General features: G+C 33.2%; 1 protein-coding gene and 1 long non-coding RNA gene across 2 annotated transcripts; one reads left to right on the plus strand and one right to left on the minus strand.

Annotated features, from left to right (window-relative positions):
* The first annotated feature begins 7,713 nt into the window (after nt 1–7,713).
* Nucleotides 7,714–11,389, plus strand: LOC105637282 (uncharacterized). The gene is made up of 2 exons (XM_089726541.1): nt 7,714–10,833; nt 10,916–11,389. Exons 1-2 carry the CDS (start codon nt 7,875–7,877, stop codon nt 11,293–11,295), a joined length of 3,339 nt encoding a protein of 1,112 aa, XP_089582667.1. The 5' UTR covers nt 7,714–7,874; the 3' UTR covers nt 11,296–11,389.
* A 1,836-nt stretch (nt 11,390–13,225) lies between these two features.
* LOC149493348 (uncharacterized) lies at nt 13,226–13,982 on the minus strand. The gene is made up of 2 exons (XR_016318541.1): nt 13,828–13,982; nt 13,226–13,590 (listed from the first exon to the last, which is right to left on the minus strand). It is a non-coding gene; the product is annotated as an uncharacterized LOC149493348 (long non-coding RNA).
* Between the last annotated feature and the right edge of the window lie 5,889 nt (nt 13,983–19,871).

Here is a 19,871-nt window from a genome sequence, read left to right on the forward strand (position 1 = left end):
TGCTCAATGGCCTTCCCAAATCGGTGAACTCCCTTCTGGCTCTTTCATTAACCGCCCCTACGGTGTTACTGTTCCCTAATTGGTTCTGATTGCTACTTCCGACATTCCGGTCACCATAAGAAGTCTGGTAATTGCCAAACCCTCTGTTCTTCTTCTTTTCTTCCTTGTACAGCTCTTCAATGTTCAAACCAGCGCTTTGAACCAAAGCAAAATCAGTGAGAGGCTGGGTCAACATCCTTTCCTTAAAGAAGGGCAACAAGCTCCTACTGAAGATTCTAATCAACTCCTTGTCTTTTGGCCTTGTCTGAACTCTATACAGCTTGGTTCTCTATCTCCTGTAATAATCAGAAAAGCTTTCATCCTTCCCTTGTCTCAAACCCTCCAGATCACGCAAACTGAACTCATCACTCTCATCGGTTTTGAAATGTTTGAGAAAAGCGGTCTGCAGTTTGATCCAATTCTTCTGAACCTCCTCATCTAGACCATCATACCACCTCCGATAGTCCTTGTGTAATGTTTGCGGAAATGCTCGCAAAACATCTTCCTCATTGTACCGATTCATCTGAGAGACTCGGAGAAATTCGGACAGGTGGGAATGGGGATCATTGTCTCCTTCGAATATAGTATGCTTGAATGTCTTAAATGAGGCAGAACTAGTTAGGTGCAAAACATACTCGGTTATGTGAAAGTTGGTGACCGGGTCTTTTTCCTTTACTGCAGCCATTTTGTCAAATCTTTCTTTCAGCTCGGCAAGTTGCTTGAGCACATCATTCTCGACAGGGGTAGTGTTTCCCACAGAAGTCTGATTATCTGACACAGGTTCTGGAACCTGCCTCTCTTCAACCACAGGTTGGCTGCTCGAAGGAGGAGTAGTTTGGTTTTGGGCCCTATCTTGGGCGAGAGCAGCGGCTACAATCTGAGCAATGGTCCTTATCTGAGCTTGCGAAAATCCGGGCTCACCTCCTATATCATCTGCCATTTCCGCTGGATCTGAATCAGGCTCTGAATCTGATGGACTTGAATAGCTCACTAGACAGACCGGAATGAACTCGGGGATTGGGGATGTTCTAACTAATCGCTGACCAGGGCGTCGGTTCCAAGCTCTCGAAGTAGTTTCCCGAGAAGGATCAATTCTGACAAAAAATTTCGAGTTAAAGAGGGTCCTGCATGTATGCATGCAAAAATGAAAGCACATAGGATGAGAAATGCATTTCTAATGTGCTAAGGCCAGCATGGAAATAAGATCTCGATTTCGACGACTGGACCAAAAATTCGATATGAATAATACGTCAACAGCTTATTTTATGTTTGAACATTTCGGGCATTATCTGTCGTCGACCGTTCCTTTCGGATTTACGATCAACTATTTTCTCTCAAATCCCTAACTTTTGCCTCGGAATGAAAGAATTTTCGAGCGGGACTTTACTTTTGTTATTATTTATTTTGTTGCATCCTTACTTATTGCCTTGGAACATATGGCCCCAAGTAGGATGTCATTTGGTTACAAAATTTTGTAATCCCTCACTTATTTTCAGATAATGCGAGAAATGTAAAAAGACAAAGGAATCGCAACCCCCTTATATCTCCCTTTTCTTTTGGGTATTGATTCACTATAAGTGATTGCATAATATTATTCAAAACGAATTTGAGGTCCAATCTCAAAATCAAGGTCAAATGTCCATACCGAACATTAACTCTTATTAATGCATGGCTGAAAAAGAAACTGTTACATGATGCATGAATGTCACAACATATGTACGGTTTATATCACACAGGGGAACGGGAGTAGGGAAATGCATGCCTCCCAACCTTATTTCTCCCACACACGGATTCCATTGGTATAAATTTCGACATCTGTTTCCTAGGAATTGGTCTAATCTCGACAACCAACAGGGGGTTTTGAGATTGACGATACAAACTCTCGGAAATGAATGCGGCATAACAACAGCAAACAGAATCGGGTGCACCTTAGGGGAAGTAACTAAGATTTTAACTATGTGCATTGGCTTTAGTCTTATTGGGCTAAACAAAGTCTGGGTTCCGCAAACAGGATTCGGGCTTTGTTGGGCCTACTCCTTTTGACGCACCTTTAAGGTACTAGGCTTGCGGTTGGTAGTAATGTTAATTCTCGAATGGATGCACCTAAAACGCGAGGTTTAGGCTAGATCCACCGTCAAACTTAACACCAGTACCGAAGGGTGATACGGGTAGAATGAGGTGAGAAGCAAGGAAATGCTTTATGAATGCAAAAACCCTAAAAAGAAAATAAAGCAATTACGCACATACGGACGATCAACAATTTTCCATCGGCTTTTCTAACCAATTTTATTTAGAAATAGTAGGCTTTTTAGAGTCAATTCCTAATTGCAACCATTAATTTATTAAAAATAACCAGGGATTAATGGGTGCAAAATCCCCAGTGAAGTCGCCAATCTGTTTTTGCCCCGGGAAAAATAATTTTTTTTTATTTGTATTTATTGAAAATGGTGTTTAAAACCTTTTTGGGATCGCGATGCCGATAAATCGGTCTTATAAAGCCGTTTTAGTCGCCACCCATTATTTCGGCAATGGGACCGTTTCCAATTTATTTTATAAAAAGTGACTCCATTTAACCCATTTTATTTAAGGCCAAGTTATTTAGAAAGACTGGTCAAGCGTACCAAGTACGATTCTAGGCAAGGGAATTAGGTACGTCGGCCCGTTGGAAGTCGACGCCCGGAAAATCGGCCTCTTTTTAACCTACGATTTCTAATTGATTTTATTTTAGAAAAAGCCAAATCACTTAAACCAAACCCGAATAAGTCGAACCGATTTCCTATGTGGAAAATTAATTAACCGTCCCAAATAAATTCATTCATTGCATTCATTCATAAATTAATCATCACATCCATCATTCATCCACAATATATATCAAATAAAAGTAAAAGACCCGCTCTTGCCTTATGGTTAACGGCGGGCCACAAACCGAGTTTAATAACATAATTAAAAGGAAATAACCAATATTAAATCTCAAAATACCATAATCACAACAAATTAATTGACTTGGTTTGATTAAAACTCAATTTGCCCATTATTGATCATTTTCCGAATTAAGATTAGAAATCTATTTAATGAAATAAAATTAAGAAAAAGTGATAAAATAAAAATCTGGGATTGGAAGACAGTCGCGTCACGCGGCTGTTCTATGGAAGAACAGTCGCGTGGCGCAGCTTTTATTTTTTATTCTGGGGCTTATAATAGTTGCGTCACGCAGCTGTTCTATGAAGAACAGTCGCATGACGGAACTCCTAGTTACGTGACGGCACTGTTCGTGACATGATTGTGATACTCAGACATGTTGATTATTCACTTGAAGCGAAATATTAAACGCAAATATAAAAACAAAAATGAAGACTGAGCACACGGGCAGATGCGTCACGCAGGTGGTCCAGTCCAGACTAAGGGCTTTTGGACATGAACAGTCGCGTCACGCAGGTAATAGCTGCGTGACGCGGTTGCTCTGGTCCGCAACTACCTTTCAAACTACTTTTTTTTACGTGTCTTTTTTGTTAAAAGTGATTAAAATCAACCTAGAAGAGTTCAACAGTTGGCAAACTTACGTTTTATCAACAATAGGTCAACTAAAACACTATGAAAATGAGATTTTTAAGAGATAAAATACTAGAAATGAAAGATAAAGTTTAGATTAGTTACCTAGCCCTCAGATTTGAGGATCGCATGCGCTGAGATTAACTCAGAGACGTTGTATCACGATTCCAGAAGTGTTTGCCAAGTCCTTTCACAAAATAAATCGTTTTCCCTTTTTTTCTTTTTTCCTCTTCTTATCTTTTTGTATATTTTTTTTATTTTAAATCTAAAATATCTATGACTTGATCTTCCTCAAGTTTACTCAGTTGAGTTCTTGAGAAAAAGCTCTAGTCGTTAATCCAAAAACTTAAACTCAGAAAGTTATATTTCTTAGAGAAAAATGAGAGCCAAGTCAAAAAGTCCCGTTTTTGGTGTAGAATGTTGTATTTATATGGCTAGGGCAACAGAGCATAGTCGCGTCACGCAGGTAATAGATGCGTGGCGCGCCCGTAAGCTGCGTGACGCGACTTACTTTTCGTACAGTTGCCGCGTATCCATACAAACAGTGCAGGCCGTTGCACGGGCGCGCGCCAGAGGTGTCAGCCCTATTAGAGCTGCGTGACGTAGGTAATAGTGCCGTCACGTAGGTAATAGCTGCGTGACGCAACCCTAACGCGGGTCAGACTCGTTTGGGCCGGTTTGATTCAAAATTTGGTTTAAACACTTCTGGTTGATCGTGATGCCTTATCCCTTATCCTCATATCATCATCGGGTCAGGTGGGGGCATAAAATTACGCATCAACACCCAAGTAATTTTAATTAATCAACACTTACATTATAACTCAATTAACTACTCACAATTACTAAATTAAATTAACTAAATTAATTAACTACAAATAATAAAATTAATTTAATTAACTAATATTACTAAAATTAAATTATACCCAATATATATATTGTTGCCGGAATTTTGATTAACCGAAAATGGAGGCTGGTGGCCAGAGGTCGACTGGCAGTGGCAGAGAGAGGCGGAGGTGGCGCGAAGGAGCTGGACAGGCTCGTTTCTGGTGGTCAGAGGCATGCTGAAGTGATGGCTGGGCGGTGGTGATGGCGCGACGAGCTGGATGAGGCGCGATGCTTGCTCGATCGAAGGCAGAGGGAGGTTGAGTCTACTCGTGCCGCACGATCTGATCCAGGGAGCTTGCGGAGTCGCTGCGACATGGAGCGACTGGATGTGGCGCGCGGAGGAGTCCGATCGAGCTGGAGGTGTCGCGCGGCGCTGCTACAGCTCTGTCTCGCCAAGGACGCCGACGCAGTGAAGGGAAAAGGAAAGAAAGAAAGAAAGAAAGGAAGAAGAAGAAGAAGAAGAAGAAGAATAGAGGAGAGGAGAGGATGGCAGTGGCGCCGGTGGTGCTACGCGGTGGTCGGAGGCGTAGGAAATGGGTGAGGAAAGTGAGGCGTGTGCTGGAAATAGAGGAAGAAGAGAATTCTAGATGGTCTGGGTCGAACCGGTTCGATTCGGTTCGATTCAGCCCAAATCTTTGATTTTCAATTGGTTTACGGCTTTTTCAATCGGTTTTCGGTTCAGTTTCTCACAGTGTTCACACTAAAATATTAATATGAATTTCCAGGCTATCGGTTCATTAAATTTAATTGAAAAATGTTTTGAAGATAAAAATTCGGGTTGTTTCATTCTAAAAGGATTGGGTTTTTTTTTTGTTTCTAAAAAGTGAAGATTTAGAGTACATATAATATATAATGCAAAAATACAATTATATAATATAAAATTTTTGTTACAGCGACTGCAAAAATAAATTTTGCAAGAAAATAGATATAATTAAAATTAAAATATCACAAATTTATTAATCATCATAAGTTATATTTTTCATGGCTTGAGTAACAAATTTGAGATTTCAAATCAAATAGCTCTGATATTTTATAATGGTGAAAGAAGAGTTATGCAATCTCAAATTCTTTATTATAGTTTTAATTCTTAAAACTCTTTCAAATTTACAATATCTATTTCAAATATAGATTCATAATGCATCTAAATTATTATAAAAAAGTATTAATTATTTTTATTATATTAAATTTAGATATAAAAATAAAATCAATATTTTTTAAATTTCAAATATTCATCAAAGTTTTTAATTTATAATTTCATATTGAAAATTTTTTTATTAATAACAATAGTTAAGCCTTATATTTATTCATCCATTTATGAATAAATATAAGGCTTAACTATTGTTATTAATAAAAAAATTTTCAATATGAAATTATAAATTAAAAACTTATCAAAGTAATTCAATGATAATATTTATGAAATAATATTTAAATACCCGCGTGGGAAAGCATAAAATTACAACTAATATATATATATATATATATATATATATATATATATATATATATATATATATATATATATATATATATATATAAACCTATAATTCAAACACTGGTAAAACCTAGGTATTCTACTTCAGATTTACCTAATTCTAGTCAATCATTTAAAATGAAAAGAGTTGATTATAGTAATACAGTTCCACAAGCTATTTATAACCCAGTTGACAATTACTTAAATCAACAATCCAACTTAGTAAATACTTCACCTGAATCACCAACAGCTTCAACTATAACTGAAAATGTTAGTGAAATAAATCGTGAATTAAATGTTTTAACTAAAGAAGATATTAATAAAGACCTTATAAAAGAAATTACTAAATCTAAAAATTTAATGAAGTTTAATAAAATTTTAAAAGATTATAATTTCGATGATTTAAAAGAAGAATATTTAAAACACCAAGTTGAAACTCAAACTAAACTTAAGTTTCTAGATTGGTTTTCTTCAGTAAAAACATGTTCTAATAAAAGTATAAATCCTATTACTACTAGGGATAAAAGACCTGAATGGATAGTAAATGATAGGATAATTCAAAGTGATGTTCCTCCTAAGGCAATTAGTAAATTTAAATATCAAGATAATGATATAATATGTGCACCATATAAAATGGCTAGAGAAAATGATTCTGATAAAAAATTAATTGAGCAAAATAATTTTAGTAATGCCAGTTTAATTTGTTTAAACACTCAATTAAAGCGGATTGAAAATTTATTAGTTAATCAACCAGTTATATATATATATATATATATATATATATATATATATATATATATATATATATATATATATATAGTTTTATGCCTATTTTGCTTTCTTTCTTTTTTCTTTTTTTAAAAAAGACTAGGTTTGAATTAATATAAAATAAGACTTTATTAATAATAAAAATGGAGTAATTACATATTTGTTAGATTTTGATCAAATGAACTAATAAGGATTCTAATTTTTAAAATTAAACCATCCATGCATTATCTATCTATTATATTAGTAAGTCCTTACCTACAAAATTCTTGCTTTTTTTTTTTTCTTTTAGTCGGTATAACAATAGCAATAATAAAAAATATATATAAATCGAATATATATATATATGCAAAAATATCTTTATAGTAAATGGACGAACCAATATGGTTCTTATCAATGTATTTGATAAAATTCTAGAGACTGTATGCTAATTTACCTCTTAAAAACATTTTTGACGTTAATGATTATAACACAGAGATCAGATAATTTAATTTGAAAATTAAAATTTCTTAATATTTTCTCTATTCTATAATATTTGTCACATTTGAAAAAATAATTTGTTCTAAAATATTTTCAATGAGTAATAAATTCATTTTTTTCATATTTACTCTTAGTTTATGACCAATAATTATTATTTTATTTAATGATTTTCTTAGACAATTAATATTAAATTAAAGATAATATATTCAATTTGTTTAATAAGTTATTGTAATTTAGACAATTTGATAGTTTTTCATGGAGAGTGAAATTCCAAATGTGAAAAGTATTATGGAATAAAAATATTAGTATAATTCATCTAATTTGAGGGACTAAATAGTAATTATACTTTGGGGTATAATTACCACGCAGGTACAGAAACGGCAAAAGCTGCAGCTAGTAAAGAGTCCATGTGGTCCCCCCAAGTCCACCGCTTTTCTCAAGTCAAAGTCCAAAAAATGAGCGTGAACTGTGAGCTTGAACTTTAAACCGATCTTTGGAATTTCTTGATTTTGTTACAACTACTCTGGTTTCACACTTACCATTCTATTTAATGAATCAATTCTCATTTTCTTCAACACTCAACCAATTCTTGATTATTATTTACTGCTGTTTGTCATCTCTCATTTCAGCCTTTCTTTCTTCTTACTCCCCATTCCAACCAACTTAAAAAGTCCTCAGTTAAGGTATGTCTCTCGTTTTTAACCATTTCTTGCTTCTATGTCTGTCGTCTTTATCTGCTGTTTTTGCTCTCAACTCTGATGGGTCTACTCTATTGTCACTCTTAAGGCACTGGACTCATGTGCCTTCTTCCATACATTCAACTTGGGATTCTTCACACTCTACTCCTTGTTCATGGTCAGGCATACAATGTCACCCTACTTCTTTCACTATACTCACTGTGAACCTTTCTGGTTATGGAATTTATGGCCAACTGGGTCCAGAAATAGGAAATTTATCTACTTTGCAAACCTTGGACTTGAGTAATAACAATTTCTCTGGTCAAACACCCTTTCAGTTAGCTAGTTGTAGTTTACTTGAGTACTTGGATTTGTCCACCAATGGCTTTACTGGACAAGTACCTAATAATTTTAACTACCTGCAACATTTACGTTTCTTGGGTTTCTACTCTAATTCACTGTCTGGCAAGGTACCTGAATCATTGTTTCTTATTTCGAGTTTGGAATCCGTGTATTTGAATAATAACAGTTTCACTGGTTCAATCCCTACTAGTGTGGGTAACTTGACTCATGTTCAAGAACTATGGCTAAATGGCAATAAGTTATCTGGTACTGTTCCAGAGACAATTGGGAATTGTAGTAAATTGCAAAGGCTGTATTTGGGTGAGAACCAGTTGGTTGGTTCTTTGCCAAAGACTCTCACTAATCTAAAAAGCCTTGTTTTTTTATTTCTAGCTCATAATAGTTTTCAAGGTAGCATTCCTTTAGGTTTTGGCAATTGCAAGAATTTGAGTGTTTTAGACCTTTCATACAATTGCTTCAGTGGGGGCCTCCCATCAGATTTGGGAAATTCAACTAGCTTAACAATCTTAGCTATTGTTCATAGCAACTTAACAGGCAGCATTCCCTCTTCCCTTGGCCTGCTAAACAAGCTCGTTGCTCTAGACCTTTCTGAAAACCGATTGTCTGGGAAAATTCCCCATGAACTTGCAAATTGCAAGTCCTTGACACGCTTAAATTTATATAAAAACCAGCTTGAGGGAGCGATTCCTGCTGAATTGGGAAAGCTGACTCAGTTGAAGGACCTTGAATTGTTTACTAATAATTTGAGTGGGGAGGTTCCAATAAGCATTTGGAGACTACAAAGTCTTGAGTATTTCCTCGTGTACAATAACAGCCTTTCTGGTGAACTACCTGTCGAGATGACTAAGCTGAAGCTTCTAAAGAACATTTCTTTATATGATAATAACTTTTTTGGAGTCATACCCCAAAGTTTGGGAATCAACAGCAGCTTATTGCAGCTGGATTTCACTAATAATAAGTTCACCGGTGAAATTCCACCAAATCTTTGCTTTGGAAAGCAACTACGGGTTCTAAATTTGGGTCATAATCAACTTCAAGGCAGCATTCCTTCTGATGTTGGAAGCTGTTCGTCACTCTGGAGATTGATCCTTAAAAATAATAACATTTCCGGGACCCTTCCTGAATTTGCAGAAAATCCAAGCCTTTCTCACATAGACATCAGTAACAATATCATATCAGGCTCAATTTCTCCAAGCCTGGGCAACTGTTCTGGTCTTACTTCTATTGACTTCTCCAGGAACAAGTTGACAGGGCTTGTACCACCTGAGCTTGGCAATCTTGTAAAGCTTGAGGAGGTAAATCTTTCATATAACCAACTTTTTGGTTCTTTACCATCTCAGTTATCACATTGTCACAAATTATACAAGTTTGATGTGGGCGTCAATTCATTGAATGGTCCAATTCCCCCGAGTCTGAGGAATTGGACCAACTTATCCACTTTAATTCTGAGGGAGAATCAGTTTACCGGAGGCATTCCGCATTTTCTGTCAGAACTGGAAAGGCTTACAGAACTACAAATTGGTGGAAATTTATTGGGAGGTGAAATTCCTTCTTCGATTGGATCATTGAAAAGTTTACAATATGCATTGAATCTCAGTAGTAATGGATTGACTGGTGCAATACCTTCAGAGCTGGGAGATTTAATCAAGCTAGAACAACTCGATATATCTAACAACAATCTTGCCGGAACATTGAATGTTCTTGGTGACATCCATACATTGATCCTAGTAAATGTCTCATACAATCTCTTCACAGGTCCAATACCAGACACCTTGATGGCCTTGCTTAACTCATCTCCCTCATCATTTGTGGGCAATACTGGCCTATGTGTCAATTGTGCTCCGTCAGGTAGCTTCACATGTGATGGGAATGGAAATTTGAGATCATGTGCAAGTCGATTAAGCAATAAAAAAGGCCTTACTAAAGTTGAAATTGCAATGATAGGCTGCGGTGTGGCTTCTGCCTTTGTTCTTCTTGGACTGGCATGTACATTTGTCCTGCATAGAAGGCATAAGCAGGACGCGGAGATTGCTGCAAAAGAGAGGCCAGATTCACTATTCAGCAAAGTGATGGAAGCAACTGAGAATCTAAATGACAGATACATTATTGGAAGGGGAGCCCATGGAACTGTTTATAAAGCTTCATTAGGCAAGGACAAAGTTTTTGCTGCAAAGAAAATTGCTTTTAGTAATAACGGAGGAAACAAAAGTATGGTTAGAGAAATTCAAACCATAGGGAAAATCAGGCACCGGAATCTGATCAGGTTGGAGGAGTTTTGGTTAAGAAAAGATTATGGGTTGATTCTCTATAGACAAATGGAAAATGGGAGCCTTCATGATATTTTGCATGGAAAAAATGCTCCATCAACTCTCGAATGGAATGTGCGCTTCAGAATAGCCATTGGAACTGCCCATGCATTGGCATATCTACATTATGATTGCGATCCTCCAGTGTTGCATCGAGATGTCAAGCCAGAAAACATTCTCTTAGACTCTGATATGGAGCCTCATATCTCAGATTTTGGTATTGCTAAGCTTCTGGATCAATCTCCTGCATCGGCACCCTCCAGCTTGGTTATAGGTACACCAGGATACATTGCACCAGGTAACTTCTTCTGAAACATTCTCCTAGAATCTGCTAGGAACGCTGCTTCATTTGGTACTCATATTTGTGTTGATTTTGACAGAACATGCATTTATAGAGACGAAGAGTAAGGAATCAGAAGTTTATAGCTATGGAATTGTTTTGCTTGAACTAATAACAAGAAAGAAGGCATTGGATCCATCATTCGGGGAGCAAACAGATATTGTGGAATGGAGTAGGTGTGTATGGAGAGATACAGAAGATATCAGAAGGATTGCAGATTCAGGCCTTGCGGAGGAATTCTATGATTCAGATATAGTGGAACAAGTAACTGATGTGTATTTGTTGGCCTTGAGATGTACTGAAATTGAACCAAGAAGAAGACCTTCAATGAGAGATGTTGTCAAGCAATTACAAGGAGCAAAAGCCCAAAATGGGTCATTGCACATTTGTTCTATTCAAGATGCAGAGATGTGTATTTGAGCACAAGGAATTAGTTAGCAGATCAGTCATAATTGCTTGTATTTCCTTTCTGTTTTAATAATATCATACTAATACCAGGCTTTCAATTCTACAATAGTTGCTCTTGTTGATAACTAAAATATAATAATGAACATTAGAAAATTACGACCTAATTTTGTTATTTTTTCAATTAGATTCAGAAAATGAGAAATTTATTGGAAAATCAATGCACTTTATTTAATCAAGCAAGTTAGGATTAATGTACAATTTCAAATGAAAAATTAGAACCACGTCTTAACTGAAAATCAGCATTGCACTTGGAAAAGTGAAATGGGTTGCGAAGGAACAGAGACTGTTGGGCTGTTAAACTCGTGATCCCCGTCAACAGCTTTTTTTTTTTTTTCTACTTAAACTTTGTTCGGCAATAACTTTTTAAGTAGTTTTTAGCGACTAATCAAAACGTTATAGTGTTTCGTAACATAACGTTTGAACTAGCTTTTATAGGTTAAAGTAATATTTTATAAAAAGTTAACTCATATAAACAGAACCTTAATCTTTCCAATGCTTCCTGACAAATCTCATTAAGTCAGACATCTTCTATCTTCTGACAACACAGTGCAATATTAATGTCTATTATGCAAACTATTGCCAATTAAATCTAGAAATTAGAAACTTGGGTCTGTTCGGCAAAATTAACTGTTTTAGTAGCTGTTAGTTATTTTAGTAGCGTTTAGCAATTTAAGTAGCTTTTCATAAAACGAAAGCTAAACGAGCTGTTTGAGTAACTTTTCATAAAATGTTATGAGTTAAATGTTACATGAGTTAACTTTTCACAAAACGCTACCTTAATCTATAAAAATTAATCCAAATGCTTTATTTCAAACGTTATGTTACCGAATACTATAAAAAGTAGCGACTTAAAATGTTGTTGTATCTGCTTTGCAAACCTTAAACCACTTTTCGATTAGGTAGCTGTAGATTACTTGAGTAGTTGGATTTCCTTCAGTGTTGGGTATAATTAAAATTTTGAGGTATTTGTCCAGTGAAGTTACAGATGTGTTTTTGTGGGTCTTGACATGTACTGAAAGGGAACCAAGGAAAAGACCCTCAGTTATAGATGATGTTAAGCAATTACAAAACGCAAAACTTTCTTCTATTCAAGTATTTTTAACTGATAGATAATTGATTTTATTATAAGTAAAAATAATATTAGACTTTCTATAATAATTTGTTGGTGGTGGTGTGCCCACTCAAGTGGGACCCACACAATTTGAAAAGAAAAAAAAAATAATAAAAACGTGCCGTTTGAAAAAGCAAAAGGTTGGTTGCCAACTATTCAAAGGTCGGCAACCAACTACGAAATTAATGGAACACGACTCTCTCATTCCCTCTCCTATAAATAGGAGAGGATGTTTCTCAGTTTAGAGGTACCAACAAAATGTGAGAGAAGAATTAGAGAGTTCAGTTTTAAGAAAGGGTTCTTAAAACTAAAGGTTTAGAAAAATAGTGAAAATTATTGAGGTCTTTTTGGGAAAAACTTGTGAGTGCCACTATTTTGTATTACTCTCTTTGTAAGCCTACTATTTTTAATAGTGGAAGAAATATTCGGAGTTGGTCCCGTGGACGTAGCCTTAAACAGTTGAGGGTGAACCACATAAATTTCTGTGTGTCCCATTTCTATTTTTCCGCTGTCGTAATTATTTTCGTAAGTTTATTGCCGGTATCCTAACATAATTATCTTAATTTGATAAAAAATTATTAAATATAATTAACATTTAACATTCAATATGATAATAGTTACTGCAAAATCTTCCTATTTTGTTAGCTTTTTCAAATTAGGTTAGGACTAATGTAGAATGTAAAATGAAAAACTAGAACCACAGTTCAACTAAAAATCAGAGTATCAGGTGCATTGAACTTGAAAGAATAGCTTAGTCAAAGAATAGATACATAATCGAATTCAGGATCGAATAAAATATTCAGCATTTACAGACTCAAACTGAACTCAACCATGAAGAGATTCCCAGACTTCACAAAAATTGAGAAGATGAAAAAAATGAGATCAAACCATATGCTAATCTGCTTAGTGCTTACAAATCCTTCAAGGAATATATTCAACGAGCCAAATATAAACAAGGGTTTAGAACTTTGTCTTAGGAACTCCCATGAGATCTGACAGATGAAATGGATTGTGCAGAAACAGAGGCTGTTGGGCTGTTGAGTTCTCGGTCCCCATCAACAGCTTTTGGTTTTCCACTTAATCTTTCCAATGCTTCTTGACAAATCTCATTAAACCAGTCATCCTCTGGCAATACACTGCATTAAAAGTGGAAAACGAATCAGGTTTTGTAAATGCAATCCATTTAATGTCTGGTAAGCATATTGAAGAAAGCACATGAATGTAGAATTTGAAATAAGGAGGATAATAATGTAGAATCCTTCAAGGACAATTGGTCATCTTCTCATATAATTTGCTTCCACTTAATTACCCTAAAGCTTAAACTGCACATACAAATTGCAATATATATTTGAATTATTACGACTCGTTCTCACACTAGTTCTGGGTCCACTATATACATATTGTATAACGCAATTCTCCGTAACTAGCCCCATCACTTGATCCCCATGCAGTGCCCAATAAGCAGAAACATCTATGCAGCATCAAGGGGCAATTGCCTTCTATAATTCTCTAACGGAGGGAGAAAATATTTAACTCCGTAGATGTATAACCTTATTGTTACTATAAAGTTATCCTGTTGAGAGAGGCCCAACACATTCGCTCTCCCAAATTTGGAAAAAAGAAAAAAAAATTGTGGTGCCTCCTGAAATTTGAAAATCCACCTCGTGAAACCTTAAACTTCTCTTTTTACAATAATATCACACGTTGTCGGGCTAGTAACAATGATTTTAAGATTTTTAAATTTTATAAGTAAAATAGTGATTTTATATATGACTGGTATAACTATTGATAAAAAAATAGAGAAATAAATAATTCTCCATCAATAGAGAACTCCTAATTTTCCTCAAAAAAAAAAAAAAAAAAAAAAGAGATTTCCTAATTGACTTTGACATAGTAAACTTTTTACAACAGTTTTGCTAAATTAAATAATTTATGATTAAATCTTACATAAATAAAATTATAAAATATTTATAAGACATATTTATTTGCATAAAAATTTATTTTTTATACTAATGTTTAAATATTTAAGCTAATTTGTATATTCAAGCAATCACCTTCTTAAACTCAATTCAAGAACACACAGTAGCAATCACCTTCCAATGTTTCAATTTGATTTCTAGTGTTTTTCATTTTTTAACGTCAAAGATTTGCTCTACATTTTATCTATTCCAAGAAACCTTAATTTTATTGAGCACTCCATTGATATACACAAAATCTGCTAAGAGCTAAGGGGAAAGAAAGATAAAGCTATGTATAGTAGAGAAGATGGAGCAAGAAGAAGGGAGGGAAAGAAAAAATGTTGGGTTAATTTAGGGTTTAACACGGTGCCGTTTTTTGGAATCTTGGGTTAACTTAACCTAAGGTTTTGACATGGTTCCCATTATATTAATTTTTTATTCACAACCTTAAATTTAATATTGATTTGGGTGCTAATATATTCATGTTTCAAAATCAGGATGTTCTTGGTACAAAGATCAATTTGGAGTGTTTTTTTGCAACAAATCGAATAATTTAGGGTATTTTTATATGAATATATTGCAGGTTCATGAGTCATTAGCTGCTGATTTATCGTTAGTTCAAAGAGAGAAAGAAAAGAAATTGAGTTTCACAGGGATAATTAATGGCGATTTGAATAAAAAAATGAAAATTTTAAGAAAATTTGGCTTTTAGCGGCAAGAGAGGAACTGCCTCTATTTTTAGCACTCCTAGTTCGAATTCATCTTTTCAACAACAATCAATTATTATTATTATTTTGTTTTTGCCATTTTTCTTTAGTAAATTAAATAAATTAAAATTTGAGATTACTTTTTATTAAATAAATTAAAATTTTGACACCAAAAATCTGTATTGTTTTCTTAAGAAATTATTTACCTAACACATATAAATATTGAATACATAAGATCTTATCTCTGATATCCTTTTATTTTTTTTTTAATTTTCATAAAAATTAACTTTGTTATTCTTAAATTATATACTTAATTAACTTAATTAACACGATCTCCTTAATTATGGCTTATGAAATGCCACGTATTATGCTATTAGGCTACCTAACTCACTCCATCGCGTGTGTTTTTTTGTTTCTATTTTTTGGCGTGTCCAGGTGTGTATAGATTATAAAATATAGAATTTAGGGCAGCACAAGATCACTTTAAAAATACAGGAGGTTATAAGACTTTTTGGTGAAAGTTCAGAAGACAATTTATGTATTTTGGCCCACAATTAAATTTGAATTTTTGTTTTTATTCATTGGGTATAATTAAAATTCCTTAGTTTTAGGAGTGTGCAAAGAGAGGTATTGTGGGATTATATTTTTGTTTTTTAGATTTTAATTTATAAATGGATTTAGATTTTCAAAATGAGCTAACATATTAAGCATAGACCAATTTAATATTATGGTAATTGTTGAATCTATTTTGTGATTTTCGAGGTTTAGGCTTTGTGTTTTGGATTTGGGTTTACTTGATGTATGATTGATAATGTCCCAACTAATATTATTTTATGTAATTAATTAATTAATTAAAAAGAAAGGCATAACGAAGTGAATTGTGATTGAGAAAAAAAAAGAGCACTCATTAAGTGTTGTTCACGTACAAAGGTGGGAGATAAAAAAAGACCGATTGCGGTTGTTTTTATTTTCTTTTTCAAGCATTGTCTATTTATTTTTAGGTAATCACAAGCTCTTTTTTCAATACAAACAATCAAACTCTCTTTTCAATATAAATTTCTTTTACTTTCCAAGCAAATCAAAGCTTTCTTTACAATTTCATTTATCAAATTTATTTTAATTATATAGTCGATAAAATGTATATAGTGAATCTAAACCCACATTCTAGAAGTCAAATCAAACGCACTTTATTTTTAATTGGTTTGCTTCAGATACTTGGCATATCTGCAATTAATTTTCCAATGTCAACCAGTGAATTCGTTGCTTTTTTCCCGGAAAGAACCAACACTAATAATTCTAAAAATTTTTGAAAAGATAATTTTAAAATGATAGTCAACAACCTAAAACAAAAAAATGTCTACCATTGACTGGAAATGAAAGACCTAAAAAGGAAGAAAAGAGTAATTTCCAAGTACCAACTCCTATTCCACAGCCTTTCTCAAGTCAAGCGGAAAAAGCAGCACGAAGTCTGAACCCAACATTGAATTTCTTGCAACATTAGAAAAATGTACAAGCTTCCATTTGTTACTTCCAATTTTATTATGTCTCAACCATTAGGCCTGAATATATTTAACCTATTACAATTTGATAAAAAATTCTTATGGCCTCTTAAATTTTAAATCCACGTCGTGAAACTTTAGACTTCACCTTTTTTAATAATCTCATACATCGTCGTACTAGCAACAATAATTTTTTTAGAATTTTTTAATTTTATATGTAAAATATTAATTTTATATATAGTTAGTGTAAGTTTTAATAATAATTTTCACTCAACTATTCAAAAGTGTTTAATTGATGTAATTTTACACATTGAGGTGTTCAATTAGTCGAATTAAAATGTTCTGTAATTTTATAAATTAAAATATTAAATGACTCAAAATAAAAATTGAGAATGTTACAAGATTTTTCATAAAAGTACAGAGGTTAATTTATATATTGAGCATCTAAAGAAAGCCCAATATATATATATATATATATATATATATATATTATGTACAAAACATACGTAAAATCAGAATTGTTTTGCCATGAAATTTATATATATAAAAAAAAACAGAATCTACAAGTACTAAACTCACCTGAATAATATGAGTGCCACAAGATGAATTTGTTTTTACTAATAGATTGAATCTTAAGAATTTTAATTTGGGGTTGAAAATATAACTTTAGAACAATAAAGAAAAAACTTCTAAAATTAAATAAATATTTTTATGGGCTTCTACTTTTGTAGAGAAATAAAATAATTCTCTACCCATGGAGACCTCCTAATTGACTTTATAATATATATAAATATAATCTGAAATAAGGAGAAAGCTCAAGCATTCTATTTTTCTTCTTTCATAAATTTTTACATTTTTCTTTAATTTTCTATGCCGTGATTGGATGACTTAAATATTTTAATTATTATTTTGCGATGAATTATCTATATTGAATTATTTAAATTGTTGAATTGTCTACATATACTTATAATTATCTATGCTAAACACGATTCGAATTGTTTAAATTATACACTCCACCTCTAGCCATTCTTGTAGTTTTTATATAACACTACGCCTTATATATATATATATATATATATATATATATATTATGATTTCAAATATTTGATTTTTTTTTTCGGTTTTTGTGTCTATCTACAATTCTATTAGATTCAATATTCATGGTTTTAAGAGACCTGAGAATATATTTAGTGACTTTATTCACGAGTTATGGCCGCTGGCCACCTGCTTCTTCTTTTTTTAGGCTTTGTGTGTCTTACACGAAGGCTTAAGAAGAAAGTGCTGTAAACATGATATTTTTTGCTTCACCATGCCACGAATATACTTGGTATTTTTTTTTTTTTTTTTAGATTCATGATTCGCAATTGACCATTTATCTTACTAAATATAAATAATTAGTCATTACAGAAATGCAAAATTACCTGATATGACATTTTATTTCAACACAAGTGACAGTATTTTTTCTTATTTGTGTATTCTTTTACTATTTTCGTTTAGAACTTTTTCTGGCCCGTATACTTATTGTTAGTTATCAAAATTTAGAATTGGGAGTATTTGAAAATTTTTTCTCACTTGGAGTAAATTTAGGTATATATATTGGAGTCAAGATAAATTATATTACGATAAGCATCACAGGAATCCTATATGACTTGTTAGTTAAAGTTTGTTTAAGAGTATAATATATATATTTATATATTGTTCTTTTATGTATATTATCATCCCCGAAAAATATTGGTCATTTTATTTCCAACAAATGTTTAAATTTGAATGGGTGAATTGCTTAAATATGAGCTGTTGGACTGCTTAAGTCCGAGCAGATGGACTATTTATGTCCGAACTGATGGACTGTTTATGGACAGCTTAAGGCTGAACCGGAGAATTGGTTATGTCCGAACTGATGAGACTGTTTATGGACTGCTTGAGTCCGAACTTTATAATTGGAAAACTGCTTAAGTCTGAATTTGTCGATCTCCATTTGGTTGTGCTACCTGCGCTTTTATCATGATATAGAGAATAAAAATTCTAGACAACAAACTAATTAATAAAATTGCTCTGTATTAAATGAAATGGAGAAAATAAATAAATATCATTGTCTTATAATTTCAATTTAAATTTTCATTGGCAATCAGTGGTAACTTACCATCCTTTCATCCACAGAGAGAAGATAAAACGTGTAGCTCGATACTAAAAGCAATGATATACTCAGCTAAATAATAATGAAATTGTAATGTAATGTTACAAAGCAATATTGCATGTTGTAAAACTACATTTTTTTTTTTTTTGAGATATCAAATTAATTCTATAATCTTTTGTAATTTTCAATTCATTAAAACACCAACAATGGTATACTCTTCCATTCTAGGTTGCTTAGGAAAGCATAATACCCATGCTTAGTGAAATTTGAAGAAACTAATGTAATTCATGTTACCTTTTTTTTTTTTTTTTTTTTTTTAAAGTGCATAAGCACAGCCAGCCATGTGCGGTTTACCAACCATTTAAAGCATTTAATTAACCCAACATAAATATAAAATGAAATAATTAGTCACCAAAAAAGCAAAGCCAGGGAAGCTATTTATACATAGAATTCAATTTCAAATGCAGGAGCATTCTTAGGGGTTTAGCCAAACAAGTTGTATTTTCACTATGCTGGGTTTTACCAACTTACTTGTTAGGTGTTAAATGACTAAAAACTGTACACATAATTTGTACAATGCAATTAGTTATCAATTCTAATAGTACATGCTAGAGTGTGAAAAGGCATGGTTTGGTTCCACTATAAGCATTATTTTTGCCTATTCTAACAACTCCTTGGTCGTTATTTGCTACAAGACAAAGGTCAGACTTGTTTGAAGTCAATTCAAACATGTTTCTTCTCTAAGCATCCATTATGGGAAAAAGAATAGATAAGCTCCACTATGACACAAACTAAAAATAAAAAGGAAAAATTATGCATAATATAGAAATGCTGCCATACCATTTTAGTTCAAGACTCAGTAAAGAATTTGGATTGGGATAGAACAGAAGGATGCAAGGGAACTCATGCAACATGACCCACTTATATTCTGAAAAGGTTTTGATTGAAAGTTATAATTTTTGGAAATGGATCAAATGCTCTTTGCTTACCCAGAACAAACTCGAGATTTTTTTTCTTTTGGCCCATAAACTAATATCCTTCCGTCTGTGACACGGAAAATCTTGCCAAATTATCTTTATGAGAGGCAAAAAAATGACAAAAATTTTAAAAAAGAAAGAA

This window comes from Jatropha curcas, chromosome 10, assembly GCF_041381405.1.
Source record: "Jatropha curcas cultivar XTBG-Jc1 chromosome 10, XTBG_Jcur_1.0, whole genome shotgun sequence".
In the NCBI taxonomy this organism is placed as follows: domain Eukaryota; kingdom Viridiplantae; phylum Streptophyta; class Magnoliopsida; order Malpighiales; family Euphorbiaceae; genus Jatropha; species Jatropha curcas.

Excerpts from the sequence above, each read along its gene's own strand:
- LOC105637282 (XM_089726541.1), top strand. The coding sequence starts at position 7,875 with ATGTCTCTCGTTTTTAACCATTTCTTGCTTCTATGTCTGTCGTCTTTA. Across the intron at positions 10,834-10,915 it reads ACCAGGATACATTGCACCAG|AACATGCATTTATAGAGACG; the intron begins GTAACTTCTTCT and ends TGATTTTGACAG.